Source organism: Coffea eugenioides, chromosome 10 (assembly GCF_003713205.1).
Source record: "Coffea eugenioides isolate CCC68of chromosome 10, Ceug_1.0, whole genome shotgun sequence".
Classification (NCBI taxonomy): Eukaryota; Viridiplantae; Streptophyta; class Magnoliopsida; order Gentianales; family Rubiaceae; genus Coffea; species Coffea eugenioides.
The window spans coordinates 35,231,541-35,248,423 of record NC_040044.1 but is presented as its reverse complement, the minus strand read 5'-3'; the positions used below and the strand labels follow the sequence as shown (position 1 = coordinate 35,248,423).

The 16,883-nt window shown below is 33.9% G+C and overlaps 1 protein-coding gene across 6 annotated transcripts; it reads left to right on the top strand.

The window, feature by feature from the left end:
- The first annotated feature begins 5,520 nt into the window (after positions 1-5,520).
- LOC113749379 (protein SCO1 homolog 1, mitochondrial) lies at positions 5,521-16,519 on the top strand. 6 transcript variants are annotated; one of them, XR_003464515.1, is made up of 9 exons: positions 5,521-5,790; positions 11,002-11,275; positions 11,438-11,623; positions 12,386-12,476; positions 12,728-12,940; positions 13,699-13,788; positions 13,921-14,053; positions 15,315-15,525; positions 16,313-16,519. XR_003464515.1 is itself a non-coding variant. In XM_027293086.1 (9 exons), exons 3-9 carry the CDS (start codon positions 11,096-11,098, stop codon positions 15,430-15,432), a joined length of 1,011 nt encoding a protein of 336 aa, XP_027148887.1. In that variant the 5' UTR covers positions 5,521-5,790; positions 8,873-8,963; positions 11,002-11,095; the 3' UTR covers positions 15,433-16,054. The 6 variants fall into 6 exon arrangements, 5 of the variants coding, with proteins under 5 accessions (XP_027148887.1, XP_027148886.1, XP_027148891.1 ...); XM_027293086.1 differs by lacking the exon at positions 16,313-16,519 and adding an exon at positions 8,873-8,963 and having other exon boundaries at positions 15,315-16,054; XM_027293085.1 differs by lacking the exon at positions 16,313-16,519 and having other exon boundaries at positions 15,315-16,054.
- Positions 16,520-16,883: the final 364 nt, after the last annotated feature.

Genomic DNA, 16,883 nt, shown 5'->3' with positions numbered 1-16,883 from the left:
CCACACTGGGGGTCTTGGCCAAGTGTGTAACCAAAATAATTATCATATAAATTCATGTAAAGTGTTTTGAACTAGTAGTAATGAATCCACATTCGGTATTAGCACAGAATAAGGTAAGTGGGCCATGAATTATAAAAAAAGGAGATAAAAAAATTATTCGAAGGGTAAGCATGTATTGAAAATATAACTTGTATGCACGCTATAAGATGTCAAGACCAAAGAGATATAAACAAATTAGTAGTGTTAAATATACAATTATTAAAAAGATTAAGTGGGCATGAAACAGTAGCTACTCAACTTACTCGCTCTCTTATGGCACAACAAGCAGTAGTAATTCTATATGGTATACAAAATAGCAATTAGTCTGTCAAAGAGGGACAAAGATGAAAAAGTTAAAATGCTCATGGTTGGATAAAAAAGATAGGTATTTGTGTTGTTACCATTTGTAAATTGTTCCATTGAGAATCTTCGGTCAAGAAGCACCTCCTATTCTTGTCCCAACCAATACCAGTTTTGGACGAAAGTTGCAAACCTTTTAAATTGGCAAAGGCACGCCAAATCTTCTTCAAGCGCGTGAACTTAGAATGGTAGACGGTCCAGCTATATCGCTTTTCCCAGGTACAATTAAGGTGTGAAGCAAGTTTCATCCAATTGGCCTCTGATGCGATGTTTGGATTCCACTCCCCACTCTTTTTCCATTCAACGTACGTCATATAGAAGTGCATCTCCATGTTTTCATCCTAATGCATTTTTGTAATGGTGTGATTTTGAGACATCTATAGAAGAAACCAAATAGACAGTTGCATGTTTAAAAGCTGGTTTACAAATTTGCATCAATGACTGCAAGTTTGCCAGATTTGTAAGCTAATTTGAAATTTTTTTAATTACAGTAGCCAATGGACTTGAATGGTCAAGCAACTTGCAGACTTGAATTTAAGGATTAATAGCACATACCGTGGCCTATTTAAATTGGTGCCCATATTTGTTTATTGTCTGAGCAACATATAAGCTAAGGTGGCACCACTATAATAGAATTTGATTTTACAAGTGCCAAACATCCACTCCTTAACTTAATAACCACTTTTTTTGTAACTCGATGCTGGTTGCTAGAAATTATTTAAGTAAACTACCTATTTTGTTATTTGAAGTGTCATAAGTGAAGAGGGTAGCCAATAATAGATGTCACGCCACAATTTCAAGGTAGATGTATGCAAGCAAGTTCCAAATAAATTATACTAATATTGAACAATACAAAGTACAAGAGAAAACAAAATGTTCAAGTAATCGGTAAAAAGATGAATTAATAGATGTGCATGAACCAAATATAAGTAGGGTCGAAATTTGTTGAAAGTATAATTCTCACTGTTAATAAAGGTTTTATTACAATCAAACAACTACGGGCATGGATGATGGATATTCACGAGACTTACTCTGAAGTAGTTAACTAGGGACTGGATGTAGTCATTAGAGTCAGTGACAGAGTAGACGGATGAAGTCTCAGAAAGACAGGTGGGAGTAGTAGGACCACACAATGATCTCCTCCACTTGTTGGACATTTACTGGTGCTCAACGTGTAAACAGTAGGTCATGATGATCTAGACCTCACACAAGTAGGAGCCAAACAAATTTGTGATTAAGCAGTCACAATTTGTGTTGGAGATTGCGGGTGGTTAGGGAGACCTAATATGTAAATCTTGGAGCTGCTACTACTCTGCGGGACAAAAAATTGTCCAATAATAAAGAGAGGTAGCACAACGCCTATTTTGCCCAAGTATTTTGCCCAAGTCAAATTCATGTAGGTGATTACCAAATGGACAAAAGCAATTAGGGCTAACGGCAACATTATAGGGGGAACAAGTTGATGTGGGCACTATAGAAAGAGGGACGACTAACCTTGTTGTCAGATTGGGGAACCCGTCGGAGAGCAATTGTGACAACCACCAATTTAGCTGTGAATATAAGCTAATAGATTTCAATTTGTCCTTTAACTCCCTACAAATCTGGTTAGCAAATTTGGCCGAGCAAATCTTCAGGTTTGAAATTGCGAAAGCTGGAAACCCAGATGCAGAAACGGCAAAAATAACTTCTATCGACTTTAGCTTTTCAAGTTTGGCTGACACACTGATGCTAGCTCTTCTCGTCGATAGCAAAATGCATTTTACGAGGTAAAAAATTGCAATAGGGTGGAGAGGTTGGTGGCATTTGTGCGGAAGAATTGTGAGCAAATTCGACGTCAGACATTTTTCGTTTTCTTCACTACTCAGCTATCACAATGGATAGGGTATGCAAAGACATCCCATGCGTCTGGTCGGCAATCCTTTATTTGATTTTAGAAATTCTTCCTGACCATTCATATGAATTGCTGATTTTAATAAAGTTTATGTAGTAAAGTTGGTAAGGTTCCTTAAAAAACTATATAGTTTTAAAAACCAAATGTTTGAAAACTGATGTGTCCAAACAAAGTTTTGAAAACTTTATTTTCACAACTAAATTAGGCAAACCAAATATCCATTCCAAGCATATCTACTAACAATTAACACTAACAAAGATGATGTTAAGCACTTTGGTTGGACTTCAATCTGCCAACTCCTACATGACCTTAGTGAGGTTCACCAAGGGTAAAATTTTCTTCGTTAGCCTCTTTAACTGCATTTGACATTTCAACTATATCTTGCACTGCTTGAACCATATTTTGAAGTGAGTCATTAAGTTTCATTTGAACCATATTTTGAAGTGACTCATTAAGTTTCGTGGCATGAGCATGTGTCATTAGACCCACTAGCATAATCACGGGATCGACCTGAATTCCTTGATCAACTGGACAGCTTGAGCAACTCCATTACTGCAACTATGCCTATTGAATTGAGAACAATTTCCTTGACAACCGACTTGTAGTGTTGGAGAATTTGCTTTTGGAATGAAGTTGGGGGAATCTGAAAATCATGCTAGAAATGCTTCTCACATATCTTTATATACTCTAAGGAAGGAAGTAAGTGGGCACGCCGGGCTATCATCAAAATACGCTTTTAGATACGATATATACCTATTGGTAGCCATTAAAATTGACAAGATATAAAATAAGGAGTAGGAGGAGGGAGACCAAGGGCTTACTTGTTTCAGAAGAAGAATAACAGGGAACAAAGAAGGGAATTTGCGAAAAAGATCGAGGATTGTCGAAAAATAGAAGGAGCTCTGGTATTACATCTTTCAGCAGTATCAAACCACAATAAAAAAGTAAGACTGAAGAAGGTGTCTTGAAATTGAGTACCTGTTGTACATGTATTAGAAGTAATCGAAAGCATAATGTCCTAAAAAAACATAGAAGTGCCCTCGAGACATGCATTGACATGATAGACTATAAATACAAGTTATTCTTAATAAGCTTTGAAAAGCCTGCCAGCTTAGGCATTATGAATTTTGAAAATATTAAATTATTCATGCAAATAGTGGTCTTAAGATCTCAAATCTTAGATCGAATGTATTTTTGGGGTAGGCTGATTAAAGGGGATAAACATAGCTAAAACATAGGTGGTAGTTACTTATGTTGATGTTGCCCCTACTTTATATTTTTGCCCAATTTAATCCTTAACCTTATGTTCATGTTGCAATTCCAATTAAGGAGTTTCATGGTAGTGCCACCACATAAAACCTGTTTAGCTCCTGATAGACCAAATAAATAAGGGTATTTTTGAAACTTTGGATTATCTCCTTCGTTTATCACCAAATTCCATTGCTTGCTACCCACGTCCTCCTTCTCCTACCCATCTTCTCCCAGCTCTCATTCCCCTTTCTCTTCCCCCACCTTTGATTTTGCTCTTAAATGAGACACATCTGGGGTTCAATCTTTGGTGAAGGATGTCCCTTTTATAATGGTGAAGGATGTCCCTTTTATAATGCCAGGGCAAGCTAAATTCAACAACAACTAGTAGGGGTGAGCAAATTCGGTTCTTACCGAATTCATAACCGATTTCAAATTCAATTCGGTAATTTGAAATTGGGTATTTGGTAATTTGGTACAAATTCGGTACGTACCAAATTCACCGAATTCTAATATGGTATGAAATAGGTAATGAGATTATGAATTAGGTAATAACCGATTTCGCATTCAAATTCGGTAATTGAAATCGGGTACCGCATTACCGCATTCGAATTACCAAATTGGTATATAAAATTATATAATATATAGATAAATGCTATTTAGTATTAGTATATACTACTAATACTTTATTATATTATATAGGTAAATGCTATTAATAATAATTAGTATATGATATTATCATCATATCATGTATTTATAATAATAATAATATATAATAATGTACAATATATTTATATTATTTTAGTATTTGTTAATTGTTATATGACTACAATAATGCATAGTAATACATTACAATATAAGATAACTATAATACTTATTATTTTATACATGAGTAACATGACTAGAATTAGATAATAATTAATACATATATGTATAATACTAAATATTAAACAATAAACATAATTAGTAATTAGAATTTAGATATTGGTAATTTGATACATCATTCATGTTTGAATTATTGAATATTTGAATGCGTAATCTATAACTTGCAAGTATTAGTGTACTCTAAATTTATATTACATATTCACTAATCTTAAGGCTTTAAGTATAGATAAGACAACTAAGCAGTGTAAGTGAATGTATATGAATTGCAAATCAATGTATTAGTGTATTGACTTTCACAATAACATATGTAAATAAATAAGTTTAATTTTGATTTGAAATAAATTATAAGTTTGTAACTAACATAACTTATCACTAATCATTGTAATTTGTAAGTTTGTAACTAATATTACTTATTATTAATCATTGTAAATTATAAATTCATAAATTATTACTAACCATTGTACAGTCTAAGGTTTATTCTAGTTTAAATTAATCACTTTTTATGTGTTCCTTAAATCATAGACTAAGGATTGTAGGTATAAGTGATCAAATAAGTTAAAAGTTCATATTATCTATTTACTAATCTTAAGGCTTTAAGTATAGACAAAATAACTAACCAGTGTAAGTGAATACATGTGAGTTGCAAATAAAATAAATAAGTTTTATTTTGATTTGAAATAAATTATAAGTTTGTAACTAATGTAACTTATCACTAATCATTGATTCATTGTAATTTGTAAGTTTGTAACTAATATTACTTATTATTAATCATTGTAAATTATAAATTCATTGTAACTACTAACTAAATTAGTTTAAATTAATCACTTTTTATGTGTTTCTTAAATCATATACCAAGGATTTTAGGTATAAGTGATCAAATAAATGCCAATTAAACCACAAAATGATTTGAACATAAGTAATGTGTTCAATTATAAATAAATTTGGGGATCAATTTAGTAATAATTTATAAATCATTGAGGAGCATAATGAATGTATTATAATTTAGGAGTCCCAATTTGTAAATTAAAAATTACAATATCACTTCATTTGGAAAAAGTCGGATTTCATCTTCAGCTGATGAAAATTGAAAATGAGAAAACAACCATTGCAAATTTGCAATATTGCATAGTGCCGTGACTGCCGTCACCTAGGGCTTTCACAGCACTAACACTCCCAAGTCCCAAGTCCCAATTCCCAAATCGAAGCTGCTCTCTGCCTCTCCGGCCTCTGCCAGTCCGCCGCGCTCTACGTCTCCTGTCGGCTGTGTCCTGCCGTGCTGGTTCATCGCTGCCGAGTGTCGAAGACGAAGCACCAAGATCTAACTAGTTCATCGCTGGTTCATCACTGCTTATCTCTGGCTCACTTAGGTAAGTGCTCCTCTGTTTTTGGCTCTGTGTCTCTGGCATTAAAATGGGCCAAGATCGACTAGGAAATTTGTTATCCTGAATTGATAAGGGGACGAAATCTGAGCTTCCAATTGCAAACTCTAACTGTTGTAGTAGTTTAGATTAGGTGTTATATAACATAAGCTTTGTAGTTTATACACAAGAAGCTCTCTCCAGTTGTGCAGCCTTTAAAAGTTAAGGCCTTGGGGAAAAATTCCACCTTTTACCCGTTAGAAAAATTAAAAAGGAAAAAACTTGCTAAAATGAAAATTTTACCTCCTTGTCCGTGGAGATTCTCAATCTCTGGTGCACATCTAGTGAAAGTACGGCTCCAGAAGTTGTACCTAGGATTCTGGATATGAATTTTCTGCAATGTGTAAAAGAGAAACATCTAATGGCTTGCGGGGGTTGGTAGTTGCTGAACTATAAAGATTGGTTTATATATTCTCTTAATTTGCTTCAGGTTTTTTTTTAAATAATAGATGAATTCGGTTAGACCGAATTCATTACCGTTTTCGAATTTGAAATCGGGTACCTAATGAATTCGGTAATGCCCAATTCGAAATTGAAAACGGTTTAGATTTCTATAGGTGCAATAACCGAAAAAACCGAATTCAGTGCACCGATTTACCGCATTTGCACCGAATGCTCACCCCTAACAACAAGGATCATTAGCAATACCTTTTGAATAGTGGAAGGTTTCAGACGCTTCCATCTTGAGTAGATCTGTTATACATGGAGCAAGATCAGATTTTGGCCTAAAACTAATCTTAACTACTTTATTCTTTGTCAATGCAACCTTAAACAAACAAATTCCATTTTCGTTTCTTGATTTACATTTTTTCACCATGTATACATGGATGGAATCAGAGAAAGAAATTGGGGAAAGATAAAAAATAAAATAAAAGAAAAGGCAGAGAGAAGCATCCTACATTTCCCGTAGATTTTTGTCCATTCATTAGTTTTATGGTTTACATTTCCTTCTAACACTTAAAAATTGTCAAGAATTTCCTTTCGCTGATCCAATAAAGATAAAAATCACTACAGTTGCCATCATGAAATTTTGACATATGATTACAATTCATAGATTCCTATGACAATTCAAGGGATCTGATAGGTGGCTGTTTCATTCCACTTTCTTTCTTTTGACCAATTAAAAATGGTGGAAGTTTGTTCTGCATTTTTCAAAAAGGTTCAATTTGAAGTTTCTTATTTTTTAGTTGGATATGAGTGAAGCAGATAAGCACTAAGAGGTTCCTTTCATTACTTTATTTATTCCATAGGAATCAACTCTCTCTCGTATCCCAATACGTGAAAATTGCTTAAATTATTCTGTCACACTTCTACAAAGTAAATGCAAAAAGGCATAACATAAGGTTGTCATCTAGATATGGAGAATACTACTAATGGACAATTTCTGAATTATTCTTTCTTCCTCATGCTGATAATCATTCAATCCGCCACTTGAAATTTCCTTTCCTAAAAAGAAGGTTGCTTTTAGCATTGTAGGAAGAGAACCAAGAAGAACTGTCTTTTGTTTCTTGGTTTATAAAGGTTGAATGGAACTGTCTTTTCTTGGTCACATAATTAAGAACTTCTTGGATTGAGATGTGAAAAGGGAACGAGAACTAGTGTATGATACAGTAACTAAATTTGAATTTCAAATTTAAATTCAGATTAGTTATCATTCATTAAATAGTGTCAATGTGTACGTAAATGTGTGTAAGATTAATTTTATTAATATTCTCTTTTTAAGAGATTCTATAATTCCTTTTGGGTATCATACCTACAAGTGAAATTCACCATTGGATGGTGAAAGAAATGTTTATCACTCTTAGATTAAATAATGTTAAATATTTAAAATTTAAACTATTATATTTAATGAGAGATACAAGTTGAGAGAATGGTACTCCAAAATGACCATAAAATTTTCCTCTCTTTATATATAGATTAAGTTTTTTTTATACACTGTTAGTGTACAATTTTTTTGTTACATTAACAGGTTTAGATCATGCTACATAGCATAAATTCAAATAATGTACATATGACATACATTTACAATAGCTAATGTAAAAAAATTACTACATTGTTAGTACATAAAAAAGTTAATCTTTATATATATATATATAGGGAAACCAATCTTGCTACATAATATAAAGTAAAATTATCTCTAATTATTTTTTATAAAAAGTATGATTATCTCATATTACTTGCACTACCACAGTTTTCTTTTTGTTTCTACATATTACACTTGTTGGACCATAAGAAAACTCATATATTAATTTTATTTAGACAAGAAAACTACTACCAACTTTTTCCAACTTAAATGTTTAAGTGGAATTTGTATATTTACTCCTTAAATTAATTCTAAAATCTCACAAATTCCCTAAACTTTTATTTCAAACTCTTTAGTCATTGCACTATTTTGAAGATATCATGGATGTTTGTAATTTAGTATTTTAACTGTTTAAGTCCCTGGATTCTTGAATTATACCAAAATAATTCTTTGACTAGTCTTAGTGTACTTTTTTTGGCATAAAATATACATGTGAAGTTCAATTAAAACTCTTTTCCTATGCTTCTACATGTACATAGTCAAATAACAATCACAAATTTCCTATACTATGTACCAAAAAGTTTGTCATTTAATTCTCTAGTTGAATTCTAAAGAAAAATTATGACCATGACAAAGAGAAAACTAAAAATGTATTAGTCAAAGGAACTTTGCAAGTTTTAATGATTCTTTATTTCACTATTTGTTTTCCATATGAAATACCCGAAATACCCCTGTTTAAGTGTTCAATTAGAAGCTTGATTGAAATTACAAGGTGACGCCGCCGCGGCGTTCCTCAATTGGAACCGATAAGTAAGTATAGGGATTAAATTGGTCAAAAAAATTAAGTAGGGATCAAATTGACAATATAAAAAAGTTTAGGGACTAAATTGGTCATTTTCCCAAAGTTAAAAGAAAAAGATATTCGTGGGCAAACTGAGAATCAAGATATATGTTTGGGGGATAATTTTGTAATTAACCATTTTTTCCCCATTTCTCGTCGCCAAAAAGAAAATGAGGCATAACAAAGCCCGGGAGGCTCTGCCACAAGTCTGCTGTTTAAAACTCACTGCTGCTGCGCCACCGCGTCAAGCACCCGCCGGTAAAACTTCCTATGCGCGCTTTTTGTTTTTCCTTTTTCTCAACCCTTTTCTTCTTTGCAGCTATGTTTAAACCCCTTTATCCTTCCCTATCTTTTCCCAGAGTCGCTGGAAACTCTGGACAAACATGGGAAGTTGAGAGTTTTAATAGCTGAAAGTTAAAGTTTCAATCTTGCGGATCATATCATTTGGATTATGTTTAACTTTGTTTCTTTGTTGGGTTTTGATCAGGTAGTTGATAAACGTGCCTGTATTTAGTGTTTTAAAGAGCAAATTAATGTAATGAGGCTCAACTGCTATGCCTTGTTGCTGTTTGATTAAATGTATGTGAAATTTTGCAAGGGTATAATAGTTTTCTGGTGTTCAAAGGCTGGTTCTGTGTCATAGTACTGTTTTGGATATCAACCCGTCTAGCAATTTGGTGGTTTGAGTTGTTATGACTTGGTCAAAAATCTCATGAAGTAATAGTTTTCAGCTTGCTGAAGTATTAAGGAATCTGATTTTGAAGCTTAATTAGTCTGAAGCCACGGGCTGTTGCTAGTTTTTGGATGTTGAAGCTTATTCCAAAAACGTAGCTTGTTGGCATTGTTTGTTATTTCTACATTGCAATCAGAAAGAACCGTAGCTTCATTGGGATTCTTCTGGAACCAATTCTTCTTTTGGAGAAAGTCAGACATTCAGTTTATGTGTTACCTTGTATTCTGTAGCTTTAGCAGAACCTTTCCTCTCCCCATCTTATTTTCTACTATTTGGCTTTCTCACTTACTGCTCCTCCTCTTTCTTTTTTTCTGTCTCAAGAAGGATATAGTACATTCACAAAAGGTCCAAAAATGGAAACGCACAGATGACCTTGTTATCTTTTCTTTTTTTTTCTAGAGAGACAACAAATAAACAATTGGATGGAGCTAACTGCCTGGAAAATTAACTTCTCTGTTCTAACTTGTCATGTAATGATGGGATTGGACCTCAAATTCTATACCCTGCTGACAACCCACCCATCTGATTGTCCTGTCCAAATTAGTGTAGGTATAGCTTCAGAAGCTACATTCTGATCACTGCCTTCCCATCTTTGTCAGAATAGCCAGGATCTGCATGTCAGAAGTTCATTTTCTAAGTAAATCCTTTATGTCAGCTCTACATCTTGCATTTGAATAATATTCTAAAGCATCTAGAAATCATGTTGCATAGTTTGAATTTATTCCTCCGCTGATTCTGATGTCTGCACAGATATCTTTTCATTTAATCTTTGGTTCAAAAAACTTCTCATCTTCAGTCGTATTGCGTTTGGTATTGTTACTCAATATTTCTTTCAAACTTTAGAAATTAAAAGTAAATCAGCTTACATGCTTCTTTTTGGTGAAACGGGAGGAGCTCAGTCTGACCAATATCCTTCATCTTGGCTAACCCCATTCTGTACCTCTTTCAAAAACTTCTTTTGCTTTTTCCTTATTTGTTTCTGTGTTGGTTTCTGTGTTGGGTCAGTACATCCCAATCATGGATTTGTTGTACCTTTTTTCTTTAATCTGCATGCTGGTGCATTTGCCTTAGAAAGTGCATAGTATATTCCATATTATTTTGCACTTTATTATTGAAAGTAAGTAACTATGGAATTTTAAATTTTGTTCTTTCATTTTCTCTTTCTTTTTTAGTATGCTTTATTTCTTTTAGTTACACTTTGTGTTATGTAAGTAAATAACACCTGAGATTTTGCTTATGGTTGATAACTTCCAAATGTATTTCTAATTTTATGTTGGCACCCTGAGATTTCTTGCTATTTAAATTTCCATAAAATCAAAGAGTAAAATTAAGCAGGTGACTTGTTAGATTTTGCCAAGCAGCATCATGAGTTTTCATGACCTGATTGTAGGAACAATGCAATGGCCATCTAAGACTTGTTCTTCTGGTTAATGCGGAATGTAATTGTACACTTTTTGTCTAGAAGATTATAGATCTTAATTCATTTATGGTGAAGGCTAATTTATTTGTATATCCCAATTAGTATAAGGAGAAGTACATAATGCAATCAACTTCAATTGCCAGGATACAAGTGTAGGAGTAGCAGTAGATCCAGAAAGATTCAAGAGCTCAGTATCAAGTGATATCACATAGTATTTTATTGGATCAAGAAAACCATATGGCCAGTGCAATTTCAAGAAACCACCGCCTTCGCTATATATATTGCTCTTTCTCCTCTAACTACAGCTTGTTAAACCGATGCCATTCAACTTCATCATCAAGGAGTCCTCTGCTACAGCTTTATAATAATAGCGGCCTCGAAAATCTCCATCATCGGTCCCAACTTCTATCTTCATCGGTCTCTCTCTCTCTCTCTCTCTATATATATCTGTGTGTGTGTGTATGTATGTGTTTCTAATATATATATGTGTGTACCACGTAGGTATTTACATGTAGTGCACTGTAGACATGGTGGATATATGTCGATATTTGTTTGACTTTGAGTGTTTATTTTCTATAGGATTTTGGAAGGGTTCAATATGGAATGTTTCCATCATGGACATCAAAGCATAGGTTTCTTTGCACCACTACTACTAATGTGAATAAATCAAGTAATTCTGCTGGACCTTCAGATGCTGGAAAAAGCAAAACCTCGAGTGGCGGCTCTCAAAAGACTACCGAGCAAGGGAAGCCAATTCGAGGCTCGGTGATTATCATTTATCTCTCACTTGATGCATTATAATTTTGTCTCTGCAATATTTGTTTTATCATTGCATTTTACTCGTTATCTAGCAATCTGTTATGCACTGGCTTTTCAATGCCCTTACTCAACTGGTGGCAGAATTGGACTTCTGGATCAAGTGAATAGTGTATGCGGAATTTTTTTAAAAATGTGGTGGACCTTAATTTCTGATTGTCAATCAACGACAGTACCATTCCATAATGATCTCCCTAAGCAATTCATTGGTCTTGTAGATCATGTGGATCATTAGTTGGAGTTAGTGAAGTTAAGGAAAACTAATAAATTGTGTGAATTATCTATACTATATGTAAAGTGGGAGCCTTGAGTTTGGTGTAAACATTTTTTGTCATGTTTTGAACTTCCATTTTTGCCCTTACACCTAATTTTTTTACCCTGACCACAAATTATTTTCATTGTAACTACCAAACCACATCTTCCCAATATAATTACCCATAAACATACAAACATAATTATACTCTTAATGGAAAAAAATCTTGAAAGATTAAAGTTATGTTCAGTAATGAAAAATTTATGTGAATAAGTTTATACAGAATAATTTATTTTTAAATTATACACAAATTGAGCTTGCCCTTTACCACTAGTTCTAATAATATGTTGTCCCTCAATGTGCACTTTGTCAATTTACTGTTAGAATTTTAGCACTAAAACTTAAAATTTCATAGATACGTGTTTTGAAAATCTATATAATTCATTTGTTTTTTGCAGCCGGTTTCATGGATGAGCTTTTTCTTACTTCTTGCTACTGGAGCAGTATTAGTTTGGTATTATGACCGGGAAAAGAAGCGACATATTGAAGGTTGGTTATAGATGGTTTGCCCACTTGGTTTATTCATTATTGATCATTTTTTTTTCACATTCTTTGGCCTAGGACTACTAAGGCAGGAATTTACTGATTGGAACTCTTGTGCCATTGATGCATTGCAGTTATTTAGTCTATCTTTGTGGTCTTGCTGTTCTGGGATTTCATGGAAATTTGATGTTGCAGAATTTTCTCTCAAATTATGCCATGATTTGTGAAATAGATTTATTATAATTTTGTTTTTGTAGGAATCAATAGTGCTTCTAAGACAGTAAAGGAGGGGCCTTCTGCAGGGAAAGCTGCAATTGGGGGTCCATTCAACCTTGTGGATCATACTGGGAAGTCTGTGACTGAGAAAAATTTCTTTGGGAATTGGAATCTAATATATTTTGGATTCACACATTGTCCGGATATATGCCCAGATGAACTACAAAAGCTTGCTGCTGCAGTGGATAAAATAAGTAAGTTCCCTGAGATAGAGTTTGGGATTTGCATTAGCTGTTTACTACTATGCAAGTTTGATTGACTACCATGTTGTACTGATAAAGTGGTTTTGTTACCTCATATAAAAATTTACCTCTTTAAAACTGATCCACTTACAGATTCCATGTTGAATGGCCATGGAACGTATGGAGTTGGATATTTTACTTCTATCATCTTCTTTTTCAATTTATTTCATTGCACCAAGTAATTTTGCAGTTCTTACCCTCTTGTTTTACTTCAGAACGGCTAAAAACATTCATGAATACAGAGCTAGTAATGGCTTCCCCAACCCCCTCATTTTACAAAGTAAACACATTCAGACACGTTTTCAATTTCTGATGGTTCTGTGAACGAGTACTTTTCTAGCTGCTCATGCTACTGGGAAAGTGCCTCCATAAAGGCCATTGACTGTCATGCTTTAATGATATGACTGTTGTCCCATGCTAATTCATTTTGACCGGTACATAATATTTTAGACATTTCTACCTGTTTAACATGTACAAGCCGGCAAGATTGTTTCTATGAGCTGGAATAATCTGTTAAAACATAGATTACAGAAGTATCTTTTAGAATGTCAAACTTTGATTCATGTCTTCGATGGATGTTAGCGTCAAACCACTTTTGAAAATTCATTTGATGCTACTGATTACCTGCATTGTAGAGGTTACCTTTTATGTGATGGAGTACTGTTTAACTGTTTCCAGATTAATGTTACCTAAAATCCTGACATCTGCAGAAGAAAAATCTGGAATTCAAGTTGTCCCAGTGTTCATCTCAGTTGATCCTGAAAGAGATACAGTTGAGCAAGTTCGGGAATATGTTAAAGGTGCTTTCTACAACAATTGCCTTTCACCTCTATGTTGCTTGCTAAATAAAGAGGAAAAGAGTAACTTCTTATGCATTCCTTGAAATGAGTTGAAAGTGCTGTGTCTAAGTTGGTTTCATGTTGTGATTCTAGAATTCCATCCAAATTTAATTGGGCTTACTGGTAATGCGGATGAGATAAAAAAGGCTGCACGTGCATATCGAGTTTATTATATGAAGACAGAAGAGGAAGGTTCAGACTATCTTGTTGACCACTCAATTGTCATGTATGTAATTACCTTCTGCTTGTGGAATGAACATGATTTATATTAAATTGCTTGCTTTTATTGTTAGAGGTTTTGTATCTGACATTACATTACGTCTCTAAACCATTCAAGTGTTATGTATGAAGCCCACATCGTTTATTTTGGTCTCTTAACATCCTAAGTTTTCTATCATAAGGGAAGAACAATGTAATTTTCTCGTGGGCTTTTCAAATGTGAGGAACCTTAAGAATGATGGTTTACTTCTAGTTCTAGTATTTGTGAGAAACTGGTGAGCAATAATCCTTTGTTTGCTTTGTCCAGTTAGTCTAAGCCAGCAATTATTTAGATTTTATGAATGTTCACCATGCAAAAAACTTCATGCAGTTTTGTGGTAAATATAATTCTCTATTTGTTATTCTTGTATTCTGAGTTTTATGATGAATAGGTTTTTTTGTCCTTTGTGTTTCAAACAAAAGGAATACTCTATGGGCGGGTAATTAATCAGATTTTCTTCTTTTGGGACCAAAAGAGTAAAGCCCATTGCTTATACTTGGAACAAAATAAAAAGTTTTCTGGGATATTTGTTTTTCTTCAGGAAGGGGAGAGGTGACTGTATTCTGGGGGATTTTTTATGACAAAGGCCAGTAGCTGTATAGACCATAGGTTAGCAGAATGTTAGAGATATGAGCTTCCTTGGGAGGTGGGCAGTTGAACCAACTTGGCTTAACGAATAAAGATAATATCAATATAATGGTGCCGCTTTGCAAGGAAGAAAAACCACTGTTATCTGATCTGTATTGTTTTCACTTGCTAGAACGAAAGAAACCTCATGTTAGCAGGAAATGTATTCCCAAGTCAGCAAGCCCAAGTGTGTTATAGTGTTGTTGAAACTCAGTTTCCATATAATTTCAATATGCATTAGTGGAGAATGTCTTTTCTGTTGCCTTAGAAGTTTTGCTTTAGAACTTCTGACAAAACCTGATCTACTATTCCCACCCTGCAATTTCATTGCTGCTTTGCACATCCTCTATTTTGAATAGTAAAATTACAAATGGAGTATACCATCCTGACATCTATCGTGGTTGAACATATCTTTCTATAATCCATGGTGAAGAGTCTTCTTTTGTCTGTAGTGATGATTTTAGCAAATTGTTGTGCATCTGCTCTGATGAGATTAAAAGAGTCTTTATCTGGAAGAGACTAATTTTTGCCACCAGAAGGACACGTAATAGTGTTCCTTTGTAATTACTATGTGTGATGCTGTTGAATCCAATGTGTGCAGATATCTCATGGATCCCAAAATGGAGTTTGTCAAATTTTTCGGCAAGAACACTGATGCTGATTTACTTGCAGAAGGTGTAATTAATGAGATAAAGCAACGGAAAAAAGTGGGAGCATGATACTACCAAGTTTTTGAGGAGAAACTTTTAGACTTGCTGAATGTGTAATACATCAATTTTGATGGGGTATTTCTGGCTTTTTCCAGGTTTGAGGTGGGATGAGAAGATTTCATTTACTGACTTTTCATGGCTTATCGAAGGCTGAATTAACTTGGTGCTGAGAAGAATGAAAATCAATTTTCCTTTCTGTTCTAACCTGAAATAACAAACAGCTGCATATTGTCAGAGTTTACCCCGAAAGATAATTTTCTTCCATACACGTGCTAAGCTTTCCTCGGAGTGAACCCTGTGGGTGATTTTCTGCTATTGGCAATATATCGTTCTGTAAATCACTGCTCTCAGTACCAGAAGACGGGCGTGTCTCACAGTTGCAAGTCTGCAACTGTGCAGGACTTGCTGTCACATTGTAATGTATTAGCCCCATAAATAAGAGAATATGTTCATGGCCAAAAGATCTTAAAGTCAATCCTTAAATATAAAGTAAGTTTTTTTTTTTTTTATCTGATTGTAGGATCAAAGAGATTATTTGGTGAAACATGCTACGATATGGGAGATTTGCTTGTTGAGCTTGGTTTGAATTAGTTTAATGTTTTGCCAAATGATGCTGGATGTTTTATCATAACCTTAGCACCTTAGAAGGAGGGTTTCTGGACTTGTTAAATTTGCGGACTTTTTTATTATCAAGGTTTTCTTTTTGCTCTTTCCGGACCACTTTTATGAGGACTACTATGTTTGGATAGAAGATTATTTAAAATATTATTTGGGATAATTATTATAACATTTTTTGCGATATGATGTATGTGTGATAAGATGGTGTGCTGGAAAATGTGATTGTGATGCAAGTAAATAATTTTTTGACAATAACTCCCATTTTTGGCAGGTTTAACATTATTAATTCAGCAGTCCTCCCTCTTCTCCTTTTCAACAGCTGAAGTTTGATGGTGTTCAGACTTTTGACTGTTTAGACTTAGACGGGGACAAAGAACAAGAAATTCTTCAAAGTCGTCAACCTTGATTTTATGTGAAGTGTTACTTCATGTTTGGTGCAGTCATTTGAATAGGAGTATAAACGCGTATAATCAAATTGAATATGCTACTATTGAAACTTATTTGCTTATTTTAATGAATTTGAAATAGTGTTTGAATTTGACTTATTTATTCATTAAGCTGAACTTAATCGAACTTTCATTGAGCTGAGTTTGATTTGGTTTGAATAACTTGAAATTTTATGTGTAAATTTTAAATTTTATACTAATCGAATCAAATTTGAGCCAAGTTTACAACTTCATCAAGTACAAAATATTGTTGTTGTTTGCACTTGGGCTTTGGCTTGATTAGCTAATGAATCAAATTTGAATGCGCTTTTTATTGAGTTGAATTCAATTCCTGCGTTGAGTAACTTGATCTGTATGCAAAGCAAAATATCAAATTTGTCAAGTTCAATTCATGCA

Excerpts from the sequence above, each read along its gene's own strand:
- LOC113749379 (XM_027293085.1), top strand. The coding sequence starts at position 11,096 with ATGGCCAGTGCAATTTCAAGAAACCACCGCCTTCGCTATATATATTGC. Across the intron at positions 11,624-12,385 it reads GGAAGCCAATTCGAGGCTCG|CCGGTTTCATGGATGAGCTT; the intron begins GTGATTATCATT and ends TGTTTTTTGCAG. Across the intron at positions 12,477-12,727 it reads AAAGAAGCGACATATTGAAG|GAATCAATAGTGCTTCTAAG; the intron begins GTTGGTTATAGA and ends TTGTTTTTGTAG.